Source organism: Gallinula chloropus (assembly GCF_964237585.1).
Source record: "Gallinula chloropus genome assembly, chromosome: 6".
NCBI classification, from domain to species: Eukaryota; Metazoa; Chordata; class Aves; order Gruiformes; family Rallidae; genus Gallinula; species Gallinula chloropus.
The window spans coordinates 28,477,900-28,504,197 of NC_140091.1; the positions used below are offsets into that span (position 1 = coordinate 28,477,900).

Consider the following 26,298-nt stretch of genomic DNA (forward strand, 5'->3'; position numbering starts at 1 on the left):
TTCTTTGGAAGCAGCCTCTCAGCCTCAGGTTTGAGCTGTGTAGAATTACGATTGCCTCTTTTTTTTTGTTTAAAGAGGAAAAAGAGTTGTTTGTTGAAGTGTATCTTTAGAGCATTAATCAGAGATGATGCAAACCAGCACATTTTTGATGTCAGTACAGCTGGTGCTAGCACTGCCCTGTAACTTCTGTAGCCATAAGGGGCAGGCAAGGATACCAGAAACACGGGTGGAATGGGATTGTTTTTCAGCAAAGCCAAAAGGACTTACATGGCAGGGAGCATGGGGCACTGAAGACATGTGGTTCCACGTGTATTGATTTAAAGTTGGCCTGGTTTCTCAATTGTTATCTTTGCACAGGTCTTGCTAACGCAGTGTTTAGTGGCCGGAGCAGTGCGATATTTTACAGAAGCAACGGAAAAATCAGCAGAGACCTCACCAATATTGTCTTTGGCTTTCGAACTAGGGACACTGATGTGATACTGCTGTATGCGGAGAAGGAGCCAGAGCTTGTCACCATCAGTATTCACAACTCCAAATTACGCTTCCAATTACAAAGCGGCAACAGCTTTTATAAGCTGAGCCTTAGCAGTTCACTGCCTGTGAGTGATGGGAAATGGCATCAAGTGGTGGTCTCTATGGTAGAGCCCCGCTCCCAGTTCTCTAGGTGGCACATCGATATAGATAACAAGAAAGACACCGCAACTAGCACGACTGCCGCAGGAAGCCTCAACTTTTTAAGAGGAGAGACAGACATCTATGTGGCTGACAAGGCTTTTGACAGTCTGGATGGCTTGCGAGGATGTATGAGCACCATAGAAATCAGTGGCATTTATCTCTCATACTTTGAAAGTGCTGACATTCCTACTAAAAAACCTCAAGAGGAGCAGTTTCTCAAAGTATCCGCAAACCCTGCTCTTACTGGCTGTTTGCAGGTAGACATCTGCAGCTCAGATCCCTGTATGCATGAAGGGATATGTGAAGATTTCTATACTTCCTACCACTGCATATGCCCCAAAGGATGGACTGGCACCCACTGCGAAGTCAACATCGATGAATGCTCTTCAAATCCTTGCATTCATGGAAACTGCACTGATGGGATCACCTCTTACGAGTGCAGATGTGAACCTGGTTACACAGGGGTAAACTGTGAAGAGGACATAGACAACTGCCGTGGCCACCAGTGTGCAAACGGGGCCACTTGCGTTGATGGGATTAACGGATATTCTTGCCTGTGTGCTGGTAACTTCACTGGAAAATTTTGCAGGTACTGTAAACAAGGAGTATGCATATGATTTTGTCAGGTCTCTTCTGTGACCATTTTAACCACAGATGTTATGCATCTATATATTAATCAAGGCTGCAGAATTAATACTACAGAAAGCTGTACAGATCAATTAGATGTGGACTGAGGCAGGGGAGAGCTGGCAGCTCAGGCAGAGACCGATGAGGCAAGGAGACAGTGAGCAAGGCACAGCTCTACTGCCCAGCTCTGCTGCCTGCCTGGGCCCTACGAGCTCTCTGATGACGAGGTTACAAGTCCGACAGAGCTCAGAGATAGATCTATCTTCTAATAAAGATATAAGGGGTTTGAATCTCTGAAACTGTACTTTCTTGGAGTAGAGAATTTCAGAGTTGGTGGGTAAGAGAAAATAACAACAGAATGATTTGTAAATAAGTTTTTTGCCCCACCCACAGCATCTTTGCTACATGCATGGGTCTTTTCCTCCAAACTTGCTCTCCCAGCCCAGTAGTACTGGTGGCTACAGGCACCACACAACCCACTCTTGCCATCACTTCTGAGTCTCCTCACGTGCCTGTTCCCTATTCTTCTCAGACAGTCCTCTGCAACGGCTGCAGGCTCTTGCCTGGCCTCTCTCTCCTTTAACTGCCCTTCTCTGCACACCATAAACTCTCTTCTGAGTATGTCCTGTTTCTGTCAGAGAAGGGAAAACACTTCTTCTTCCTACAGATGACCCAAACAAACCCAGTGTGCTGCAGCCCAAAGGGTGCAGACAATCACCTTCATGCTGCTCAGACAATCTTTTAGGCTGTAATTACAGTTATCAATTTTTGTTGACTTTTTTTGGGTAGTGAGGACATCTGAGATTTGAAGATGCCTTATATGGGCTTGACATGTTCTATCTTGTATGCTATCTTGTATGTCTCTCTTTTGAACTATTCTACTAAGCTACCCAAGTACCACATAAATCCACTTCAGTAAGGGAGGGAGACTGTTGTCGCCCTGATTTTTATTTCTTGCTAAAAAATTAATCATTAACTTGTCATTAGGTACTTGGAAAAGTATTGAAAAGCAAATTCAGCAAATTAATAAAGACTCACAAAGCTTGTTTTGTGAGTCTAAACTTCAGTTCCAGCTGTCTGTCCTCCGGATGATGCCCCAGCCAGTACCAGCATTGCTCTCCCAGTTCAGTTGTAGCCTATCCCAAGCACCCAGGCACCAGGAGTGTAAATGGGATGGATGTGGGTTTCCTTTCAAAGGAAACTAAGCGTGTGCAGTCCCTGAACCTGCGTTGATTTACAGGTAAAATGTAATGCCTTTTCCATATGTACCGAACAGTATTTGCCAACAGGAACACTGTTCCCTCTATTTGGGGACTGCATTCAAATAACAAATTTGCAAGGCAGATCTAAATGTTTTCCACCAAAGGAGTGGACTAGAGTCAAATGAAAAGCTGAGAGAGCACAAGACACCCAGAAACAAGGAAGGTGCAAGTAACTGTCGTTACTTTCTTAATTATAGATACAGAAGATTACCATACACAGTGTGTGGGAATGAAGAGAGAAACCTCACTTGCTTCAACTATGGCAACTGCACCAATCTCAGCGGCGAGCTGACATGCGTGTGCCTGCCAGGATTTGCTGGAGAACGGTGAGATGCTTCACCCAGCAGATCTTTCTGGAGCAACGCTTCCAAAAGCTGTTCCAGAAGGGTCCAGAGGGTAATGGCTGCAGGGGTTTCGCCCTCCTGCAGAAATACAGAAAAAAGCAGCTGTTTAAGTTGGGCAGGTCCTTGCTTGTGTACCTGAGAGGCTCTGAAAGTACAGCAGCCTTACTGAGACAAAAGTCACAGATTCATGCAGCAAGACACAATCCAGCATAGCATCGTTAAGTCCAGTGCAAGATACTATTTCTTAGAAAGCATTATATGTTTGCTGCTCTTTTTTGGCTTCCATGCCAATTTTTTATATGACAAGCTAGAATGTTATCTTTCCATAGGTAAGGACATATAAATGCACATATCCTGCTCATAAATAAAAATCAGCCTCAATACACTGACATATGACTATGCAAGCAGTTTCATTTTCACACGCGTGCATTGTGAATACATGATCTATTCTTTCACAGGGATGGTATGAGATGACATACCTGGTGGCATTGCAGCTTGTTACTTTCTTACCCAATGCTGAAGTATGAAAACAGGATCAGTATTTCAAAAAGAAGTAACAGTTTTTACGTGTTATAGTTTAGTCTGAAATAGAGGGGTCTTCCTCACATTCAAATCTGTATCTTGTAGCACATTGTCACAGTTCACACTTACCATTTCATAATGTCTATAAGGTGTTATGGAAACATAGGAAGACATCATCCCAGACATAATATAGTCTGAACAGGAATGAGCATGTATTTGGATAGTGAGGAAGGAGATACCATGAGTGCTGTTAGTGAAATCAGCATTACATCAGCCTATAACATCCAAAAGTTCAATGTGACCAAGGCATGCTGGCTCTGCAAACACAAAGAAGTTTTCAACAAAAGGTTTTCATTCCCTCAAAAGCATATGAACACACTTACTTTGTGGAAACAATGCACTAAGTTATAAAAGATAGGTTAAATGAACATTTCCACCCACTGAACGCACAGTGTCGATAGCAAACATGTCTGCATTGTCCCATTTAACTGGGAAGGCCTGTGTACCACCTACCTCACAACACTGAAAAAGGCAAAAAATAAAAAAAAAGTAAAAAAAAAAGTATTCTTAGACACTTCTTTGGTGGGTACATTTCTTGGGACTTCAAGGCAGACGGAAAGTACTACTTTCTTCTCCCTTCCGCTGCCAGACAACTTGCTAACTACAGCTCTGGGAAGGAGCGGTGCTTACATCCACCCCACTGGCTGGCAATAAGCTCTGTTTTATGGTCCCCATGATTCTCATATTGAGCAGCAGCCTTGTACCAAGTGCACTGCACTTTAACTATCACAGCGACACATTCTTCTCCAGTGTCTAAAACTATTTGTCCTCTTTTCCTCCCAGCAGCCAAACCATAAAAAAGTAGCACTTTTGTGCTTGCAGATCTTACTGTATCAGATGAGAAAATTTCACCCTTTCTTTTCTTCAGAACAAATTTGAATATATCAGTTAACAAGAAAATTGAAAACAAACCCCTTTATATATTTATGCATTAGATTGGTAAAGCAGGCATTTTTGTTAAGACAAAACTTCATCCCTCAATATAGAAAAAAAAGTCTCTTTCTATGGCAATCAACTGACTTGGGATTGCAAAAGCAAATTTTTCATTCAGTTCAGGCTAAGATTTTCAAAATTATTTGAGAAGTATATCCTGAAGAAGAGTTGGATTTAGGTGCCTAATTCCCTGGAAGATTTGGGAGGTTGGTTTTTTTGGTTGTTTTTTTTTATTTGCATAGGCAAATTCATAGCTATACAATTTTTATAAGTCAGATACTTTAATTTACCTTTTGGAAGTATATTAATATATTTTACTACTGAAGGAAACTGTTGAAACATTTTCATAGATTAATAAAGAAGATCAGATAGAAGCATTTAGTATAAAGAACTGCTCTTCTGTAATCTCACACTAAAAATTCATTGCATGGTTATGACTGATTGAACAAAGCTATTCCTTGTAGTTCAGAGGGAGGTTCTCACACTCTTCTTTAAGAATACACCTGCTTTTTTATTCTGGAAAAATCAGGATTAACCTGATAATTTATTTGAAAAAAAAAAAAAAAAAGGTAGAGAACTAAAAAGGGAACATTGCCAGAGCAGGAAATCCACCAAATGATTGCTAGTTTTCAATCTCACACATTCTTCATTAATGTTCACTTGTTTGCTTTAAGAAATTATGAGAGCTCAAATTTCCTTTATAATCAGAATTAACTCAAATACATTTAACTATATATATTAAAGCTTGTAAACTATATATATTAAAGCTTGTAAATCCCTGCTCTGCACCGTTCTTACCGTTATTGGGGTCTATCACAGAGGCTGGATAGGAGATTCTGCTGGCATCTGTGGCATTTCGAGTAGAAGGAGCTAAAAACCCCCAAAAATCAAAAAAAGCAGGTGAAGGTTTCAAGGAGCACTCAGCTGGGAAAAACATGCATTTGTTTGCCTTACATCCCAACTACTGAGGAAGAAAAAATGTGCCCTCAGCTCCCCAGAACAATGAAAAGGGATAAGCAAGCTGTCGGTGGGACCTGCACCAGGTTTAGCTCAGAAGTCATACACAAACTCTCATTTCACATTGCTAAGCACCAGTAACCATGAAATACTTTGCAGACCTGAAATTTCCAGCTTATCTGTGTTGGAAAACAGGACAGGAAGTTCAGGATTTGAGTGTGGCTAATCAGGTAGTTAATAAAATCATAGACATGTGTGAAAAGATACCACAGATGTCAAATAGAGCATCCTCCTCTGCCTCTGCCCAGAAACTTCCGAATTACAATGTGCCTGCTGGATGCATTGATTTGTGATTTCAGATGCTCACTATTTGCAGTCTTTCTCTAGGTGTGAAAAGGACATTGATGAGTGCAGCTCCGACCCGTGTATGAACGGAGGCCTCTGCCAGAACCTACTCAACAAGTTCCACTGCCTCTGCGATGTGAATTACGCCGGAGACCGCTGTGAGATAGATGTAAGCGACCTCTCCTTCTTTGTCTCTTTACTGTTGTGGCAGAATCTCTTTCAGCTCCTATCCTATCTTATTCTACGAATGGATGATGACCCAGCAGTTGAGTGGGGTGATCAGGAAGACTTTTAGCAGTCTTCAAACTTTTGTATTTTAATGCAGCAGAAAATGCCTTGACCAAACAGCTGAGCAAAGCGATGCGAACATCAGAGCTTTAAACATAATTGTGTATTTCTTTGAACACAGACAAAGTGTTCCATTTTGTATAAACATTCTTCAGCTCTGGCTGTAATGTGGAAGGAAGCATCGTGGGTAAAATCGTGTTCCTTTACATATAATACAGCAAAGTGAACGATGAGAACTTTGTAATGCAAATGCTGGGACAGAGTTCTCGCTTGTTTTATGAATCCCTGGGTATGGTTTGGTCCTTTCAGTCAATTTTAGAACACAAAGCATTTCACCACACACACGCTGCCAGTGAGCAGCAATGGGACACACCAATAGTCCATACATATTAATGAGACCTATGAGATAGACTGATGGTGGCACTCAAACCCTACTGCAACGAGTGGCAAAGAGCCACTGCCTTCGTTAGGGGCAATTTTACCATTAAATCTTACAGATACTCACTATCTTTACATCACAGACTACGTCCATTGCTGCTTCTTTGGCAGTTTGGCCTCACGCCTGTGAAATCACATGTGACATTTTTGATAATTAGATTATGGTTTGTATTGGCAATTGGCAAGATGCTTAAGGACACTCTAACATCCACCTGTGTTATCAGCAATCCTGAATTTATATTACTAATCCTGCACTTCCACTACAGTAGCCTGTGCACCTCCAATTTATTCTACCACGATAACATAGACCTGTCTTAATCTTCACCGTGATTCCACTTGCAAGAAAGGCCAGTAAGAATATCACACTTTAAAATCAGATTTTTTGTTAGTTCAAAGGTTTCTATGACTTGGTTTAAATCAATAGTCATCGGACAAAACTATGGGCTTTTTTCCTCTCAGGAAGCAATCAAGGTAGTTCAGTTAATTTATTTTCATTCTTTAAATAATCTATGGGAAAATCTGTGGAAAAACAGGGGCCTGAAACTTAGGAATACCAGGAGGTTTAGCTAAAAGGGTAATGACAATATAGCTGTGCAGTTGCCTTCGAGAACAATACTTTGTATTGTACACAATACAAAAGAGAAAAGCAGGGGTTTATTTGTCAGAACAACTCTTTAAGGCAAAACACATTTATAAACGGTGCAATCATTCCTTTGGGCACTTATGATCATATTATATTTGTATAGATTCTGTACTACTTTTAGTCATCTAAACAGCATTCTTGAGTGATGATCCAAACCAGTAAGAATGCATAAGGTGGTGATTTATTATTGAGTGACGTGAAATGCAGCAGAGCTATAGGAAAGATTAAGACTATACAATCAGGTTTTATGACTGCAGAGAGAAAAGCTGATCTCTCCAGAAGTCCTTCAGCTCACTGATTTCAGTTTCCCCAATTTCAAACCTCACCCAGTCTCTTAGTTCTACCCAATGTGCTGTGGACTGGACTTGGAGTGCTCATGAAATGGAAATTGCACCTTTAATCCTACAGTTGCATTAGGACACATTAAAATATGCATGAGATATTAAGGTTCCCATTTTGCCACAGCAGGATACAGAAGAAGTCACTGCCTGAAAATCAATCCTCTCTTTTTTATAAATGTCCCAGTGTCTGTTACTTTTCAAGTAGCAGAAATTCAGCATGCAATTGTAGCAACACTAGTGTTATTAAAAAGACTATTCCTATTTTCAGGGGAAAAAAACACCACATTTTTTCACCCATTTATGGGAAATACCATCCTAGGATCCATCACATAAGCATGTCTCAAGCACCTTCCTTTAGTATGAAAACTAACCACAAAGTATTTACTTAGAGCAACTGTATTACACAAGGATAACTTCTTTGCTGCCTTTATCACATCAGAAAAGCGATTGGGGTAATTTTCTTATTAATCCCTTGTTCAATAAAAAAAAATCAGCTAAAAGTCCCTCTCCTCAATGTCAAACAACAAAGAACACTAAACACAAGATGGGAATGCATGTCCTAGCGATGGGGATGAAATTCATGTAGCAACATCAGAAACAAAGCTGTATTATGGGGCTAAGTTATCTCTCTTACTAGGAATCACATCTAATATTGTGAATGATACAACACAAGCGAGGACAACAAACCAAAACAAAACTGCATTTTGGATTTATTTCCCCCCCCCATGAAAATATAACTTGAAACGACAACGATCGTATCATTTCAGAATGCTACCTAAAAGAAAAAAAAAGAATTGAAAATTCAAATTTAAAAACTGATGCTGCTAACCAAAGCTGCTCAAACCAAGTTTTTTTCTTAAAAATATAAATTAAGAAAATCACAGTAAAGTTTGTTGTTTGGGGTTTTTTCCTCACTGGGTTTAGTTCAGCTCCCCCATAACTGAATTGAACTGTTAGGTAATTATAGCATATACACCACGGTACAATAAGAAAAAAAAAAAAAATCACCCTGGTATTAATGTTGAAGAAAGCAATACATGTAACAACAGTGACATACAATAGCTATGTGCATAATATGAAAAACAAGTAATATATCTGTGTAGAGATTCCAAATCTCTCTCTCTTCAGTACTAGAAACTTGATATAAGAGTGTACCTATAACACTAAATACAGGGTTTCTTTGGATCTACAGGAACATGCAAGTTATTTACCTAGAGTATATTAGCAGAGCACCAATTCAGTATTTTTCTGAGTACATGCCTGCAATTGAATTCTTCCCTTCCTCTAATGCCTTGTCATCATGAAACATCCCAACTCTGGAAATGTTGCTCCTTTCCTCTTTGTACTTCTGTATTCTCCACTCTGTTGTGCACATGTACATAACTTTCCTACCTTTATACACAAAATAAACCTTCTGCCTTTGTCTCTTTATGTCTACTCTTCATTTTCTGCTCGTGATTCTGTTCATTTGCTTTCCATGTACCATGCTTCCTGAACATTTACACTTTACAGGTACACCACACCAAAACTAAGGCTGTAGGTTCCCTATGTCTTCAACAGGAACATGGAGAGCGCAGGGCCAGGAAGGTGCTTCCCATCCTGCAATACTGCATTATCCATCAAGGCAGCTCCCTTAGTGACAACAGATTCTACTTTTGACCCTTAAAAACCAGGCTCTAACTGGCCCTCCTCTGTTCATGCTTGAGTACAATTCAGACTCTACCAGGAGTATCCTATCACAGTTTTAGCTATAAGGGGCCCATGTGCCTGTGAATTGGAAAGTATCCTTGATCTTGCAGGTTTACTTGAATTCTCTCATTCCTAGAACACTTAATTTTAGGTAACTAGATCAAACACTCAGTTTACCCAATGCATCCTGCCACAGCATGTTGGTGAAAATAAAAACAGAAAAAAAATCTGCTTCAAACTCACAGTGATGAAATAGGTTTCATTCTTTCATTGCAAGTATTTTTCCTGGCCCAAGACCCAAAAGATCAGCCAAAAGAGCATTTTACTTCTATCTGCTAACTTCTAGCACTCAAGTCAGTGATTCTCCCTAAAAATAAAGAAACTTGTTTAGAACGAAAAAATTCTTCAAAATTTCTACTTCAAGAACCAGAAACCCTGGCTCTAAGGACTACAGCCTGAAAAAAGCCACAAAAACCCCTCCAGCAAGCCTTCTTTCTGTGCCACTTAGATTCCTATTACCTGAAACAGATCTCCAGAAAGGAAAAGCGTCTAGTTGTTCATTTTACTTTGTGTTTCAAGAGTGCCCCGAGGCCCCATTAGGCTCAAGAGCACATCCCACTTGAGCCGTGTTCTACTCGCGCTAGCAAAAGGCAGACGCGGTCCCTGCGCCGACCTCTGGGACAGCACCGCCTCACAAAGCAGACCCCCTCCTATCATACACGTGAATGTACATGACATTTGAAAGGGGTGGGGCATTTCACATCCCAGAATTAAAGTTCTGCTCAAGGTAGCTACTGCTCTGCTCTCCGATGGGCACCACTGTTGCTTTCATATCCTCTTCCAGCTGGTATCATTCCATCCTCCTGGGCACAAGGACAAGCATCATGCACCAGAGGTTACAATTCACATTGAATGTCATTAGAAATACACTGATAGGCATGTAAGATATGTTCAATATTGAATCTAAATTCAATAAAACTCTCTCAGGCTTCCATAGCACAGGCACACAGAATTTTGATTGAATCTGCTCTACAGCAATTAGCTAATGTATTCATTAACTGCAAGGGTTAGTAATATGAACATAGCAAATGATACTTAATTACAATAATTAAAGCCTGGTGATTCATGAATAATGCATTCTCTGGCTATTTACATATTCATACTTATGAGACTATTAATGGATAATTACCATTTGACTAAAAGACGTGGTCACCAGGCATGTAACCACTACACCATCTTCCCTCAGTCTCCCTGTGACCTTGCCTGTTTGTTTTGCTCTGGTATAGCTCTGTCTTGCTACTATACACAGAGCTAGAAGCGATAATTTCTTTCCAAGACCTATAGAGCAACATATTGGCACACACAGTTTTCACACTACGTCAGTTCTGCACCAGTATTCTCACCAGCTTACCTCTGGAAGTTGGAAAACAGTTTAGAAGAATTTGAGGTGCTATTTGAAAAGAAAACCCCCAATGTTTCCCCTCACCTTTCCAGCAGAGGACTTCTCAATATTAGGAGACTGAGTGCAAGAGCAGTATTAACGCTCTGCTTCTTCAAAGCAAAACCCAAACAAAATCATTCCAAAGAGGGAATTTACACACTTGTAAAGAGAAAGTAGTTGGTGAAAGATTTTGCTCACTTTGTGATCAGTATAGATTTGTTCTTGTCCTGACTTTGCACCCTTTCCCACTGCAGATGGTTAGGACATTTCCAAACTTCAGAGCTTGTTCATTTGTGAAACCAGGATAGCAATACTGTCAACACCTTCAATCTGAAATAACAATTCTGCCCTAGATGGCTCCTGTTTATACTCCAACACACAGATTTCAGCCTCCATGAGAGAAGATAAGTTGCTATCCCTCTGAAGCTTGGAGGAAGCTTTAAGAGCCACAAAAGGCCAAAAATACAACACATCACATTCTGAAATATATTTTTCACATTGAAATATAATTATTTTAAGGCAAAAGATTAATCTCTCTTTTTAGACTTTAGTGCCCAATGTTGGCAACATTAAGACAATAATATTCAGTCTCAGGGCCGTGGTTAAACGATGAAGTAAAGCTGGGTAAATCAGCTGAAACAGACAAGTGCTGCCACCCTGATTTTCAGACAAGCCACTTGCCTACTGCTCCCCCACAGCACCAGCTGAGGAGCTGTGGGTGCCCTGGGTAGCTGAAAAGCTTATCCCAACTGCTGTAACCTGCAGAGAGGGAACAGAGGGTCTCACCACACATGGAGGTCAGCTCCAGGTTCCCCTCATATGGTGTGGCTGAACAACCCGTGACTCCAGGCACCAAGATCTGCTCAAGTTGATGGGGCGCATCAGAGTGATGTCTTAGCGAGCGACCACGTTTGTATCTACTGCAGCTCCAGTGCTCTTGCACCCTGTTGAGAGACTAACAATTACAGTAAATTATCTTAAAACTGAAAACATTTTTCTGACATTTCCTGGCCTCCATAGCTAGCTCTGCTGTGTTGAGGTCCTTGACTCGCAACACCACGTCATGAAATCAGAGATACTTAAACCCATTCCTTTACATGCTCTACCAGTGGTACTTGAGGACCAAAGGAGAGAGGACCAACCCACTGTGAAAAACTGCTGCCTTCAGCCTCTGGCAATCGTGGCAATCTGGCCAGGCCATGACACATCCTGCTGGCTTTCTTCCCCAGCAGGCGTTGGAGAGGAGACCTATCAACAAGCAGATAGACACCCACTTGCACGTTTCAGTTTCCCTGATGCTCCTGTGATCTAGCCAGGGAGCAGGCTATGGGAAGGAAATAGCAGTCTGGTCTGTATAGCCCCTTGCTCTGTAAGGCTGCTATTGAAAACATCAAGGGCATTTATTCTCTGGTGCTTCTGATTTGTTCCCTGTAGTACCTTACCCTGAGAAAACCCCCCTCACGTTTGGAGAAAAACATTTGGAGAAAAGCACTCTACAGCACAGGCAACCTTACCACAGTCTCATGGTAGGGTATTGAAATAATATTATTTCATTGACTGAGGTAAGCTTTCACCATTTCCATCAGCCAGCGGACTCGGCGTAACCGAGCGGGGATATTTGTTTTCAGGTCATTCACATGGCTGTAGATCACCCACCATGGCAGAATTGGCACCGTTGAGGACAGGAGCCAGAGGGAGCCCAGCTTTATTCCCGTGCCAGGTCAAATGTAGGGTAAGAAGAAACATCTTTAGATTTGTAAAATGAGCAGCTCTGCTCTGGAAGTCATTGGAAATGTCACGATGCCATTTTTACAGTTGTTTTTCAGAGCAGAACAGCCCCTTAATACCCTTTGCTATTTTCTATTAGTCTGTATTCAAAACACAGGATTTAACTAAAACTTCTAAAGGGATATTGCAAGAAACACATTTAATATGTGTCATAACACGAGGTACAAAAACATTAGGATGCAAAGACAATGAGGTTATCTGATGTGTCTTAGCTGGGAAAGACAAGAAAGCTCCTCACAAGGCCAGCATTACTGCACGCCTCAGTGAAAAGCAGTTGAATATTTAATGTGCATGGTAAATATAAGCAGAAAAGGGAGCCCAGATGACATATGACAGCATAACACTTTGCAGTGTAGGAATCAGCTCAAGTACAGCGTTCACATAACACATTTAGTATTCAGGCTAACACGTTTTGTCTGTACACCATCCTTTATGTTGCAATGGCATTGTTTTCCTTTTTCTCACCTTCTGATGTTTTCCCTCTAGACTCACATTCACATCGCATGGGCATTTACTTCAGTCATTGCTCACTTTATAGCACATCCCTGCACTCCACGACTGCATTGTTCCCATACTAAATTTTACATCTTTCTTCTCATGTGGTTCATGAGATTTAACGTTCTTTTCTCTTTTATCTATTTTGTTTTTCTATCTTCCAGTAATGTAGCAGGCTTAGCACTGAGGGAAGGGATTCTGAAAGTTGCTGTACAACAATTAACACATAAATATAAAAGCAATACTCTATTTTTTTTTTTTTAACAAGAACAAATACCTCCATCTTACAGTTATCTCTCTAGATGAAAAAGTTTAACTCTGATCTCATCTTAAAGACTATGCAAGCATGAATGAACATTCTGGTAAATTGGTATTTCTAGGCATTGCTATGACTTAGTACCAAAACTCTGCATGCTTCCATTTACTTTGTTTTTAAAAATACAACTGGTGAGAAAGTGATTAAAGTCTCTTGTTTGCATTTTGGTGTCTGTTTTCCACTGAAAATGGAAACTGTTCAGTGGTAAATTTTGCGAAACTTTGTTTTTTAAAACAATTACTCAGAAAATAGCAAAGCAGCAGTGATATCCCAACAGCAGGCATTACATATAGGGGCTTCCACTTTTGCACGGTAAGATGCTTTTTGTCTGCAGGACAACTTGACTGGAACCAGACCGTAAATATGTTTTAAATCCATACATTTCAAATTACCATATTGACCAAAAGTCTAAAAATAAGAACCAAAAAATCAACAACAAAACAACCCCCAACCCCCCTCCCCCTCCCCCAAAGAAAGCAAACCCAAAAAACTCCAACCACAATCTCAAGCTCAGCAATACAGTTTGGGCTTTCTCCTGAGTGCTTATGAGAAAAGAAACTGGGCAGAAGTTAAGGAGTTTATCCTGGAAAAGATACCTTACACTGAGCCCACGGTGCCAGCCATCTCTTGGGATTAGGTGTTTGTCCTCTTCTCTAAAGTGAAAGGAACTGAAAGACAGGTATGAGGCTTTACATGGAATTTATTGCTATTACACCTTAGACACGTGCATAGATATGTAAAGGATGACAGATAAAAGGTGAAAACAGAGGTTTCCCAGGTACTACTGATGAAACATTTTGGCAAAGCTACCCACGTTTATTCAGGTACCTGAATGGGAACCACAGTCCTCAATCCCAATCACTACTTTATTTAGATGGTGGTTGTGCTATAGCTCCTGAAAGCTATGGCCATCTTAGCTTAGCATAAAGCACACATCTTGTAGGCTAGTCTTAATGTCTTAGAAACTAACCATATGCTTAAAATTACTATCAAAGGTCAATGAAATTATGTGGCTTCCAGATAAAACAAAGCTGCCTACATATCTCCTGATCAACTCTGCCAGTGGAATACACTCTTGTGCAGAATATTTTTCAGTTCTTGTTATGAATTCCCATTCCAAATAATGTCTGAAATATTTGTGCAGACTTTACTAGGCCTATAGAATATTTTTCCACTAAAAAGCAATAAAAAGCATTCCTCTTCCTGAGGATCCAAACAATATTTTTGTTACAAATGATCAGGAAGACTTATCTGTTTTGATGCACAGAACCACTTAAATGAGAGGCAGAGCTTGTTAGACAAATATCTGAGCTTCATACCAAGCTAACTGTGCAGCAAATACAACAGTCCTGAAAATTTATTCAAACAACATTTAGTAAAAAAGATTATTCACTTTTTAAGACAAGTAAGAGCACTCAAATAATAATAAAAAAATGTGATACTGCTATAATTCAGTGACAAGGACAGGAGAATCAGCAGCTTTACAAACCTCAGTAATTATTTCACTTGAGCAGATTTTGCACCACTGCAGACAACTTTGGTTATTGGTGGAACCTGGGAAATGCTACAGGTAGGGATTTTGGAGATTCTCAAGCCCATAGATGGTTTGGGGTCTAATTTAAACATTACTGGAATAAATGGAAAGGTTTTATGCCAGTGGGTAGTGAACAGGGATCTTGGCCACTGGTCTGAAGCTTGTTAAGCCAGCAGTTCTTCAGAGTGAAGCTCCCAGCAAGCACCTGGGAACCTCAGGGAGGACAGTGCTGTCTGGCACAGCACTACTATGCTCACGTGCTGCACTCTGCCTATGCCACAAGGGACAGGACTCTCTCTTCCCTCTTGTCCAAGAGGTTGTTTGGTCCTCTTACTTGGGCTGACCCAAATCCCTCAGTGTAGCTAGGCGTCGTAGCTAGACATCCCTTAGTGTAGCCAGGCAGTGTAGCTAGACATCTCCTACACAGAGTTTACACAGTGATGTAACTGTACCTTTTTTTTCTATCCCCAAACCAATTATTAAGTGAAGTGATGCAGTACATTGCACACCAGAGTCAGGTGAGGCACGGTTGTGTCTCACAGAAAATTTCACTTGGTCTTTTCTTAATTCATTGTTTCTGTTAATCAAACACAAAACTCATTCCAGCCCAAAGAAAATGCTTGACTTCTACACATATGACAGTGTAACATGTCCTTCACCTAAAGCCACCAGTAAAAGCTGGAGCCTTCTGCCACTTCCTGCAGATTTGGAAGTTATTACCCCCATACAAACTTTCCCCTGTCCTTTCAGTATGTGACAATGTCAGGGAACTGCAGGGGTTGCTGAGGACCTCTCTGGAGCAGCCAGTGTGGAGATGAGTGCCAAAGAAAAGCCGTGCTGCCAGTGTTGCCTGGTGCTCCTCAAAGCCACCAAAAAGCGGTCTTGGGGGAGACCCTGGAGACACAAAGTGACACTGAGAGAAATTCAATGACTACACAAGTAGGGAAATTGTAAGTGAAATGGATTTGTAAAAATCATACAGCTGGGGACAGTACTGAACACCTGGGCTCTATCTTAGCTCAGTAATCATGACTTAATTATTTTAAGTGAATGCTTGTGGGACATCTGTAAGGTATGGAAGTGTTATTATCTTGTCTTTACTAGGAACTGAACAGAGTGAGAGAGAGCAGAGACCAAAAATCTACCCCAGGATATTTTAACCACACTTCAAAAAAAGAAGCATTATATACATACAGAAATAAAGCACAAATAAACCTGCTGCTGTCTTTGAAAGAGTGAGGTTCTCTAGATGGAGTTGACATGGAAGCAGTTTTTCCCTTCAAGGCTCAGCCACTGCTTCCTCTCCTGAAGAAGCCCTCAGGCCTGATGCACAGGCTTATGCCTGCAGATAAAGGTGGATTTCAACAAGACTTCACACACTACAGAAAATTCTAATTCCAATGTGTGCTGAGGAGCTCCCAGATCTCAATTAATCATCTGGCTGGAAACAAGGTTGAGTTGCCCTCCTCGTCAATACTCCCTGCCTTGGAGGACAAGAGATAAATTTGGTGAGCTGAGCCAGTAGATTTTTTTTCCTATCTCTAACTAGTACGATCCTCAAGAAGAATCTCCTGAAAGTTTAGGAAATCTTCTTAAATGCAACACACTGACAAGGCTGCCATTGCTTCCTAACATCTTAGAATATATCTCTCATTGTATTTGAAGTACAATGTATTTTCTGTTATTTATCTTTAGGTGGCAGTAAGGTAAAAGCATGGAGTAGAAAGTGAAGAGAAACCTCTAAGGCATTTTAGGGACCTTTTTCTCACGTTCTGCACTGACTATAACATAAAAAGAGACTTCATAATCCTCTTGCATCTTCAGCAGATACCCAAACAACAATTATTAGAGTTGGCTCCATCCAGATCACATTCAGATGCAAACCTGTTGAATACCAGCAATATTAATGCAGCGACTGGATACCATACTAGGTATGCAGTACTTGACCCAAGAATCCCTCAGGACAGAGGCAGACAGACTCCTATGTTCCAATCAGAAGATGTCAGTACATTAACAAGTGAAAAAACAAACCCACAGGAAACAATAAGTTCACTGACAAATCAAATGTCTGGATGAAGGTTAAAACAGGGTTTCAAGGAGCAGTTATGGACACAGAGATTTACAGGCTTAGGTTTTTTCCATTTATACTTTTCCATATGCATCTCTTCCCAAGTCTTTCCTGAAACATAATGATGGTTGTTGTCTCTAATCAACTTTCTACTAGAAAAAAAAAAGCCAGTAGGATAAAAACCTACTCAAAATTTTTATCAAGGAATATAATTAGCTAAGTAATGCAACAGTGTCATGTAGCGTGCTAAGGCAAGTATTATGTAGCCAATAAAGGTCTATCTTATACCATTAATATTTACAGTTGGAAGCACGAGATGGCTGCAATCGAAGTGCTGCACCCAACAAAGGGTAGCTGTTGACTTGATACCTTGTTGTCTGACAGTGTGAAACAGTCAAATAGCTACTTACTTCATCGCCACTTGACAGCATAATATTAATGCTAAGGTAGCAACACATGTCTCTCTTGCAGGAGCTCAGCACCAAGCAGGAAGAAGAATTTCATGCAACAGTTTTGAGAGCGTAGGCTTAGCTTGTTAGCAGAGAAGTAGGAATGGCAAGTACCTGGCAGCTACAAAACCAAACAGGAATCCCAACTCTCAGTCTCTGCTATACCCATACTCTGCTGACCCACCTGTGACTGACAGGTCCAGACCAGGCTATACCAATTCTTATGGAGAACCAGGACATAGAGGAGACAGACAGCCCTGCTTCACATCCTCATGGTCAGGAGCCAGAGCCCACAGAGGGTGGCTGTGCCTGGGTGTGATGCAATGGGTGCCAATCTCAAAGGGTCTGATTATGGAAATAAAAGTAGCATAATTAATTAAAGGTCTATAGCCTCAGCTGCTGTGCGGTGGGAAGTGGAACTTTGAGCAACCAGTTCCGTGCCCACAATTCAGATTATTCAACTCAAAGTAAACCAGATTTGGCAATGCACAGGCTAATTGTGCCTGGTGAAAGCAATGCACGTGGAAACATTGGTGAGGTGAAACAATGGGCAGGTATTCACTGAAACTGGCTTTGTGCTTTCAGACACTGAACACCTCAGCAAAATTCCTCACAGTTCTCTCCTAATACAGGAGAGATCAGAATTCAGATTCAGAGAGAACGCTCACAGTTCAGAGAATCAAAAGCTTGCATTAGGAACAGGGTAGTTTCACCTCTGGCAGAGCTGTTGGTAGCCTATGTTATCGGTTCCTGCCCTGTTCTCTCAGCCAAACGCTGTCATCTCCACCAGCCCCATCTTGAATGTTATAACATCACCCTTGACACGCCGGTCTGCTCAACGCCTATGAAGCCAATGAAGAAAGAAAGGGGTTTTGAAATTCATTCTTCTTTCTCATCATTCTCTGTCTCCTGAATCTCTCTTAACTGTCCTGCCCTCATCTTCAGTGCTCTGGTGTCTTTTCCTATTCTTCTCCTGCTTTTGGGTTTAACCTCCTGACCCCCTCCCACCCATCTCACTCTCCCACGACAGCAGGAGGAGGATTCCTCAAAGGGCCGCTGCCCTGTATTCTTCCAACGGCCTCTTCAGGAGTCAGTTCCACCGCGGCAGCTGCAGGGACGTGGTAAACACAACCCTGTGCAGGGCACTCACAGAAAGTTACCGTTTTCAGCAACAATCTTTTGATTTTAAATATCATCCCTTCCTTCTTGCAAGTTGCTTCCTGGATCAGGCTTTTATCCATCACCGAGACGTATTCACACAGCGTCTGCTGTCTCGAAGCTGAAATGCAGTTATCCCCGACGGAGAAACACCGCCTGACGCACTGCACTGCTACCCACCCACAAAAATAACTCTGCATCATACCCCAAAGCTTCTCCCAAACTGGAAAGGGATGGTGTGCACCCCAGAGACTGACACCTTTACAAAAACATTTGTCTAGTCTGCGATTCAGCAGCTACGGGACAAACTCCTCCTCGGCAGGGCTTGCCTGGATTTGCACCAGCTATAATTTTCCCTCTTATCCTTCCAGATTGCAGCAGATGGTGAAGTTCCTACACCAGAGGCTGTCGATAGAATTTTAAAAGGCATCTCGTAACAACACGTTGGAGCTGCACATTTAATCTGTGCTGCACCACCAAGATGATCTTAAAAAGAACTGGAGCGCACTTTCAAAATTAGCACTGGCAGCTGCTGCAGAGATGCTATCCAGGAGTCTTCTGAAAGCCCACAGCTTAATGAGAGCTTACCTCCCAAACTGCTAGCCAAATCACTTCTCTGTAGAACCAACACTCTGGTGTCTGAGCAAAAAGGCATTTCATACCCTGTCCTGCAAGGTGCTGACCCAGAGAAGTATCGGAGGGAGATTTTAAGGAGCTATTTACATGCTTAATACTACTCCTTATGCCCAAGACAGACCATCCCAGACTTACTAAATCCTGCTTTTCCATGGCTGGACCTCTTCCATTAAACATTTAATGTAAGCGAGCCATCAACACTACAACTAGTTAAAGAAGTTGTAGTTACAGTACGTAGCTCATTCTTTAGAGATGTATTCCTAAAAGCGAGTTTCTGAGTCTGAAAAGCTACATCCAAAGGCTAATACTGCAAACAGCAGCTACCTGCACGGCAAATGGTTTTGATCTAAGCACAGCGCTCTTTCCGTGGCTCAGGAGCAGCCCTGCAGCCGTGTGGGGAGGAGCACGTCTCTCCATGCTCATCTGTGATCTAATGTGAATAACACCCTTGTTTAACTGAGGTCTGCTTTACAGTTTAGTTGCAACACTTTAGAAAGCTCCATCTCCAGTTACTTGCTCAACTATAATTAGAACAAACTCCCTCATTAACTTCTGTAATGCCACAACAGTGCAACTCGTGTGTCAGGAGGGAGGCTGCCAGCATTTCTGAGCGAGGCCCTTTCCTTGCAAGCCCAGCTAAATCCCAGATTTCAATCATCACCGACACCTTCACTTTCTGACAGGACACCAGAGATGTAATTCTTCCTCGATAAAAAAAGACTTCATTTTTCTGATCTACAACTGGCCAATCCTGGAGATCAATCAATCAATCAATCTATCTAGCCTTACAGCTGCTAACACTAATTCTCGCTATATTTCTGCTTTGATATTAAGAATTGTCAAACAAGTAAAAGTTGACAATTTTCCAGGGAGGAATTAATTCCAACTGTCAAATTTCAAATAAGACAAACTATTCAAACTACACTTTATGGGCAAAGAAATTCTAGAGAGAAGTGGCACGGAAGGTAATTTCTTCACAGACATTTTAAGAACACATTCAGACAATAATGTCCACCAGAAAAGAGATAAATACATATAAAAAAAGACTGCTTACATTCTTCTTCAAGGTGGATCTTCTGCACGTATCAGTAGTCACCCAAGTTTTGTCTTCAGCACTGGCCCCAGCAGCACATGCAGGACTTGGGGTCTCATTCAGGCCCTCCAGCAATGGGACTGTCTTTTGCTGTGGGTATCAGGAAAGCAACTTGGAGGCTGGAGGCAGAAACAGCCATGGCAATGATGAAAATTCAAGGCCACCCACAGCTCTGTATGTAGCGCACTGATTTTTCAGAGGGCTGCAGAGACACGTGTGGGATGACAGGACAGGCTCCTCCACATGGAGCTGCTGTCAGAGAGAGAAGTCCCCAGATGTAGAGCAAAAAGCACAGCAGATCCTGCACCTTTCAGGAACGGCACCCTACACAGAGAGACCAGAAGGGCTGGTAAGCATGACTATGACAGGGAATGCACTTTGGGTGACTGAAGGATAAGCTGAAGGGCTGCAGAAGGAAAAGCAGTTGGTGGCCTCACTAGTGCTAACAAGTGGAAACGCAGCTAAGGCACTGCGGGCCCAGCGTGCTGCCTCCTTCGAGGCCACAGGTCACAGAGTGCACAGGAAAAAAATTACTGGAGTACCTGAATGATACCCATGTGTGGGCACACCCAGCACAGGGGAGTGCCCACATGGACAGCAGCAGGAATGGGCAAGCCAGGATAAAGCACCAAAAGGACAGAGATGACACATACAGAATTTAGAAACCCTGCAATTTCCAGTGGCCTGCGCAGTGTTTGGCTCAGGTGGAGCTGAAGCTGCCCCCTTTGAATGAGTCCAAAATGGATTATTGGTTCAACTCAGCAGCTCAACAGCTGGGTCAGCCCAGCTCGTGGGACCTGCTGGCTGGCGCTTTGCACATGCAGAGCAGCTGATGGAAAAGAGAGCAATAGGGACTTGCTTGTGAGGGTGGAAAAAGCATCATGGAAAAGTGACTTCATCTGCCACTTATTTAAGGTACTTACATCAGAATGAAGTCAATGTACAGATTTATGGCCACTTTACTGCTGTTGAAAATAAACTGCGGTCCCACAAGCTGGGGTTATCAATGCATCTCATTATAACAGATTTGGGTACAATTGACTGGATTTCTTTTGGAACTACAGAGATTCTTATTCGAACTCAGCCTTTAACAGAATTATTTTCTGACAAGATGGCTGTAAATCGCCAGCGAAATAAACTCAGCGTATCTATGGGCTTTTTAATCAAGCTAATGGCTTTTCTTTGGCTGCTCAGTATTATCCCTATATGCTCTCAAACCTTTCAAGGTAATTCTGATATGGATTAGGACCACTCAGGCCAATTGTCCCTCATTACTTTAGCGAATGGTTTCGATTTGGGGGCAGTAAATCTGGATGGTATGGATCAGATGTTCTTACCGCAAACGAAGTGAGAACATTGTGAGTGGTGTCAGGACTTGGGATCCGGAGACTTCACCAGGGAAAGATGCAGAATTCAGGAAAGACCTGAACATGGCAGAGAAGTGAATTCCCAAGGCTTTGGCAATCCCTGTGTTTGAAAGCTTGTGTCGATGTCTCTGTCTTGTGAAGCCCCCAGGATCACACACATTTCTATGCGAGCGCTGAAATGAAGGCAAATTAGCTCTTATTGCCCAGCAAACGAGGCACACTCCTGCTTACAGAGCAGATACCACCTTTCACATCCCAAAGATGCATGGCCAAGCCATGCTCTCCTATGCAAAGTTCATGCTGGGGTGGCAGCATCCCAAGGAATCTCACATGACTTCTCTCACACCAACTGTGATTTCTCTGCTGGTACCACAGCTCGCTCTTCTCTCCCTGAGCTGCCTCGGTCCCTTGGGGCCGTGGCTGTAATTCTCATCCCCTGTATCAATATAAGGCAGGATTAGATCAGCTAAGGCAGGCTGATGTAAAACACACAAGAGGAAGAGGCCCTGTGTATTTTGCTGGCTCCCTCGTGCTATTCCACTTGCTTTTGATATTCAGCACACATGGCAACGTTCATACATAGCAAATCCCGACTTTTCCCCTCTTACAAACCAGCAGTTCAGAAAAGGGCTTGTTTAAAGATAAGCATACATGCACTGACTGATAAATGCTGATGAGCTTTGACCTGTGAACCAGGCTCTCCTCATCCAAACTGTTCATCTAGAAAGCAAATCAAGGAACCAAGGCAGAGCAATCAATCTATTTCACTGACCGAAGAGAAGCAAAACCCAGCCCTGCAATGAAGTTTCACTGCATCAGTGGTTTATTTTATCTAAGGACTTTAAATATTTTATTTAATAATTACAAAAGCCTAAAAACTGAATCAGCTTTGAAATGAAACCACCAGTGAAAAGCCAAAAGACTTTGTTTTGAATAAAAGACGAGAAAAGATTTTTTTTCTGCATTTCTTCCTCTCTTTGCAGGTGAAACCATTCACCACATGAAAACTAAATTCAAGAATCTTTTCTTTTTCTTCCCTTCCACCCCATCCCCCTTTTTTTTTTTTATAATTTTGCCAAAATAAATTTGTCTTGATCCAGCTGGGGATGAGCTAACCTGGGGAAGTGAACAGCAGTCTGGGTGACAGGAAGCTGGAAAGTGATGTTGCAGTGTGGTGGTCTCAGCAAGGCAAGAGCAGCTGTGCACTGCCCATCATCAGTGCCTTAGGACAGACCCACAGCCACAGGTGATTGGCTACGTGGCAGTGCACGCCAGGATAAGCACCTACACACATGAGCAGTCCACAGAGACCGGGGAGGCTCACAGCCTAGATCCACCTATGGTGGAAGCAACAGGCAGGGACATACCAGAAAAGCCTGGAGCAGTGTTATGGGACCTTTGCATTCAAGCTTCTTTCTAAAGCCTGCTCCCTACCATGGTGCAAAATACTCAGTAGGGTCAGTAACAGGAAACCTCTTTTTCCACTCTCTCAGCCTCACTGTATTGCCTAATGCTGCTCAGCTCTCCCCCTTTTCAGGATCTCCAGTTACGGTTATTTCAGTCTAACATCGCCACCAAACACTGCAGGGAACAGACTCTGAGGTGATGGGGAACAGAACTTCTCAGATTATTTTTTCCAGAGCAGCCAGTTGATTTTCCAAATTAATTTAACTGTTCAGCCATTAATTACTAGAGAAGGAGTTGATTTTGATGGAACCAGACTGCACAGCCTTCTGGCTACTCTCGCTATCGGTTCAGTGCTACTGCTTAAAGGGGCTACCTACATTGTAAGCCTGTGCAACGATGTGTGGGCTGACAAACCAGGGACAGCACTTCAGTGGTAGATTTTTTTTTAATCAATTGAATCCTCTCATAAAGGTGAGAGAAATGCCTCTTTTTTTCCATACTTAGAAGTTAGAGGCACCGTAAATAAAGTTAGCTTACTGTTGTGGTTTTACATGGCCAGGTTCTGGTGGAGAAGTGGAGGCTGCAGGGGTGGCTTTTGCAGGAAGAAGCTAGAAGCCTTCTGGCCATGGTTAAAAAGTCCCAGGTCTCTAGATTTTAATCAGTGGGGTAACTTTTTTTGGCACAAGAAGTGTTTTGCCCAAGACATGTACATGCAATATAGGCATTTTTTCAAGTTCAAGTCACCAGATGATCAAACCAAATTCAATGAATGAATAACAGTTATTTGAAAGGAATTAGAACAGGATGTGCAGTGATTGCTGTGGTGTCTGGGGCAAGGGTTCTGTAATAAATGACTAGTGCAGAATGGGCAAAAAGCCCTGTTAGGGCAATTGTAACTTGAGAACGAGGTTTAGATACGTTACTGCATTTTAACACGTTACAGGGGTTTTACCTCCCCAATTCTTTTGCATAAAATTTTTCTTTAAGAAATAAAATTAATTTGAAGGATATTGTAAATGAGAACGTTGCCACAGACACCGACATACTTATGGCAGAGACGGAAAATACAGAGTAAGTTCCGAAATCTGACACACCGGAGGCCAGACCACGGCATCCCTTCACCTGTGGTAGAGAATTTCTTTCACTAATGTCCTGTTCAACCTAGGATCAGAGTTATCTTAGACTGTCTTTGTCCTCAGTTTGCTGGAGCAGACAATGAAAATAAGAGACAGCTTCTGAGGATAAAAATTCCATAAAAAATTTGCAGTGTCTCTGAGACAAGAGGAACAAGGGTCATATAATCTAACACAGCACAGAGGAAAACTAAGATCTCAAATATATCCGTAATGCCTTCTCAAGATGCAATTACCTTCCCAATCCAATCCAATTTAATAGACCAACATGTTTCATGCCACCTTGTTTTAGGGTTGGAATCAGGTGGCCTGTCACCTGCACTAGATTATTTCTGTTGGAAGAAACATTTCAAAATCACAGAAACCATGTATTTAGCCATCAAGGACAGAGGAAATATCCTAGCTGGTCATGCATCCCCTAGAGGAGTCCCTGAGCCAAACTTGCTTTTAGCATTATCATAGGACCTTTTACATCAGCATGGAAGTGGAGAAAGGAAAAAGAAGAAGGATTGCTCTAACATTTTCTCTCTGGCATTGTTGTTGCCCTGTAAAGGCATCAGTCTGAGCAATGCACACACGGCCACAGGATCTGTTTCCACCACTGAATGCAAAATTGCCATCGATCTCGGGGCTGTAAGTGCACTTCCTTAGAAATGACGAGTAAGCAGGTCACTAAAATATCCTGTAACATCCAGCATCTAGCTGGGAAATGAGCTTTGACCTGCTGCTTTCCATTTCTAAATATTTTGGGATTTGAAAGTTCAGCCTCAAGCACACAGTCATCTATGGCAGTTCAGCTGTCATTTGTAATACCAATCAAAAGATGATGGATGGCAGGATCTGCCCAGAAGTTCAATTCCTACAAGGGTCATTCTGTCCGTAGTGACCACTTTCCTACAACCACCACATTCACTTACCTCACTATAAGCATTATTATTGTTTTTACACATAAAAGCACATATGTAGACGTGTATAAAATATTCATCTCCCAACTATAGAATTTCTTTGGTTTAAAGCTGGCAGATTTGTTTACGTGCACCGTGCCTTCTGACATGATCATGTTTCCCACTGCCACATGAAAACAGAAAAACCACCAGAGCATCCTTACTGCTTGTGTTTCTGTAGATGAAGCTACAAAGCCTGTAATGTAGAAGAGCAGCTGGGTGTATATTTTAAAACATTAGTGAAAATATACTGATTAATTTCTCGCTGAATAGATTACAGTGAAACTTCTATGCACTTATTTAATGCAAACATGCTGGTAGGAAAGTTTACTAGCAGGAATGCCTGCAGAAATAGTACTTTTTACAAAAATATTTAGAGTAAGCAAATTGTCTATATATAGAGTATTCGCATAAACTTGACTCCTCCAGCACAAGAAACAGAAATGGAACTGAATATGTATCCAGTCAAAATATCTCACGTTTACCTTGCAGCAACAAAGACTAGCAGTAATGTATTCACAGGCAAACTAATGATATCATAATGAATTATTATTAAACCAATTAAATAAATACTTGCTGAATTACTACTACAGTCCACAATTTAACTCACAGGTTATTTTCTAGCAGAAAAGCAGCTGCCAAATGAAACGGGTCTTTACATGAAGTTTACCCAGCTCTGCATCGTGCATTAAATATCCAGCATGGTGGGTGTAATTTTCTGAAGGGTTGAAAGAACAAAATCTGGAGGAGCTAATGTACTTCCCTACCAGTAAATGGGGCTTCAGCAGTAGCTTGTCTGTGTGAAGCTCTGTCTGTAGAATGGGGTTTGTTTTCCTTCCTTGGTAGCTCAAGTGTGTCTCTGTATTCTCTTGACATAAATTATATTGCAATTATTTCAATCCTTCCAGTTGACAACTGACTTGATCTCGAACATATTCGCCTCCATTGGCTCAGTAACGCTGGCCTTGTTATTGATCCTCTTCTTGGCAGTTGTGGTTTCAGTCATTGCTGCCAATAAACGGGCGACTCAAGGGACCTACAGCCCCAGCCGGCAGGAGAAGGAGGGATCCCGGGTGGAGATGTGGAACATGGTGCAGCCACCGCCGATGGAAAGACTGATTTAGAAGAAAGCCCTCCTCCGTCCTGGAAGATGGCTGGCAGGGGACAGTGTACATATGTTAGATATATGCATTTTCGTTCTGATGACAGGAATGCTCATTATAAAGATCACAGTGACTTTGGGTGTCCAATATTTTCAAGTTCAGTAACACTAAAATTCTCTTAGCACTCAAGTGAACCAATGCCATTTTTCATTGTTTTGGACCAACCTGTCCAAGGACAATTT

At 41.8% G+C, this 26,298-nt stretch overlaps 1 protein-coding gene across 1 annotated transcript in view; it reads left to right on the forward strand.

The window, feature by feature from the left end:
* Window positions 1-26,077, forward strand: part of CRB1 (crumbs cell polarity complex component 1) — a gene marked incomplete at both ends in the record, with an annotated part of 97,893 nt that extends 71,816 nt beyond the window's left edge. The window contains 4 exons of the mRNA XM_084266078.1: window positions 358-1,264; window positions 2,762-2,890; window positions 5,768-5,894; window positions 25,862-26,077. Coding sequence (XP_084122204.1) covers window positions 358-1,264; window positions 2,762-2,890; window positions 5,768-5,894; window positions 25,862-26,077 — 1,379 coding nt within the window. The remainder of the gene's footprint in view (window positions 1-357; window positions 1,265-2,761; window positions 2,891-5,767; window positions 5,895-25,861) is intronic.
* Window positions 26,078-26,298: the final 221 nt, after the last annotated feature.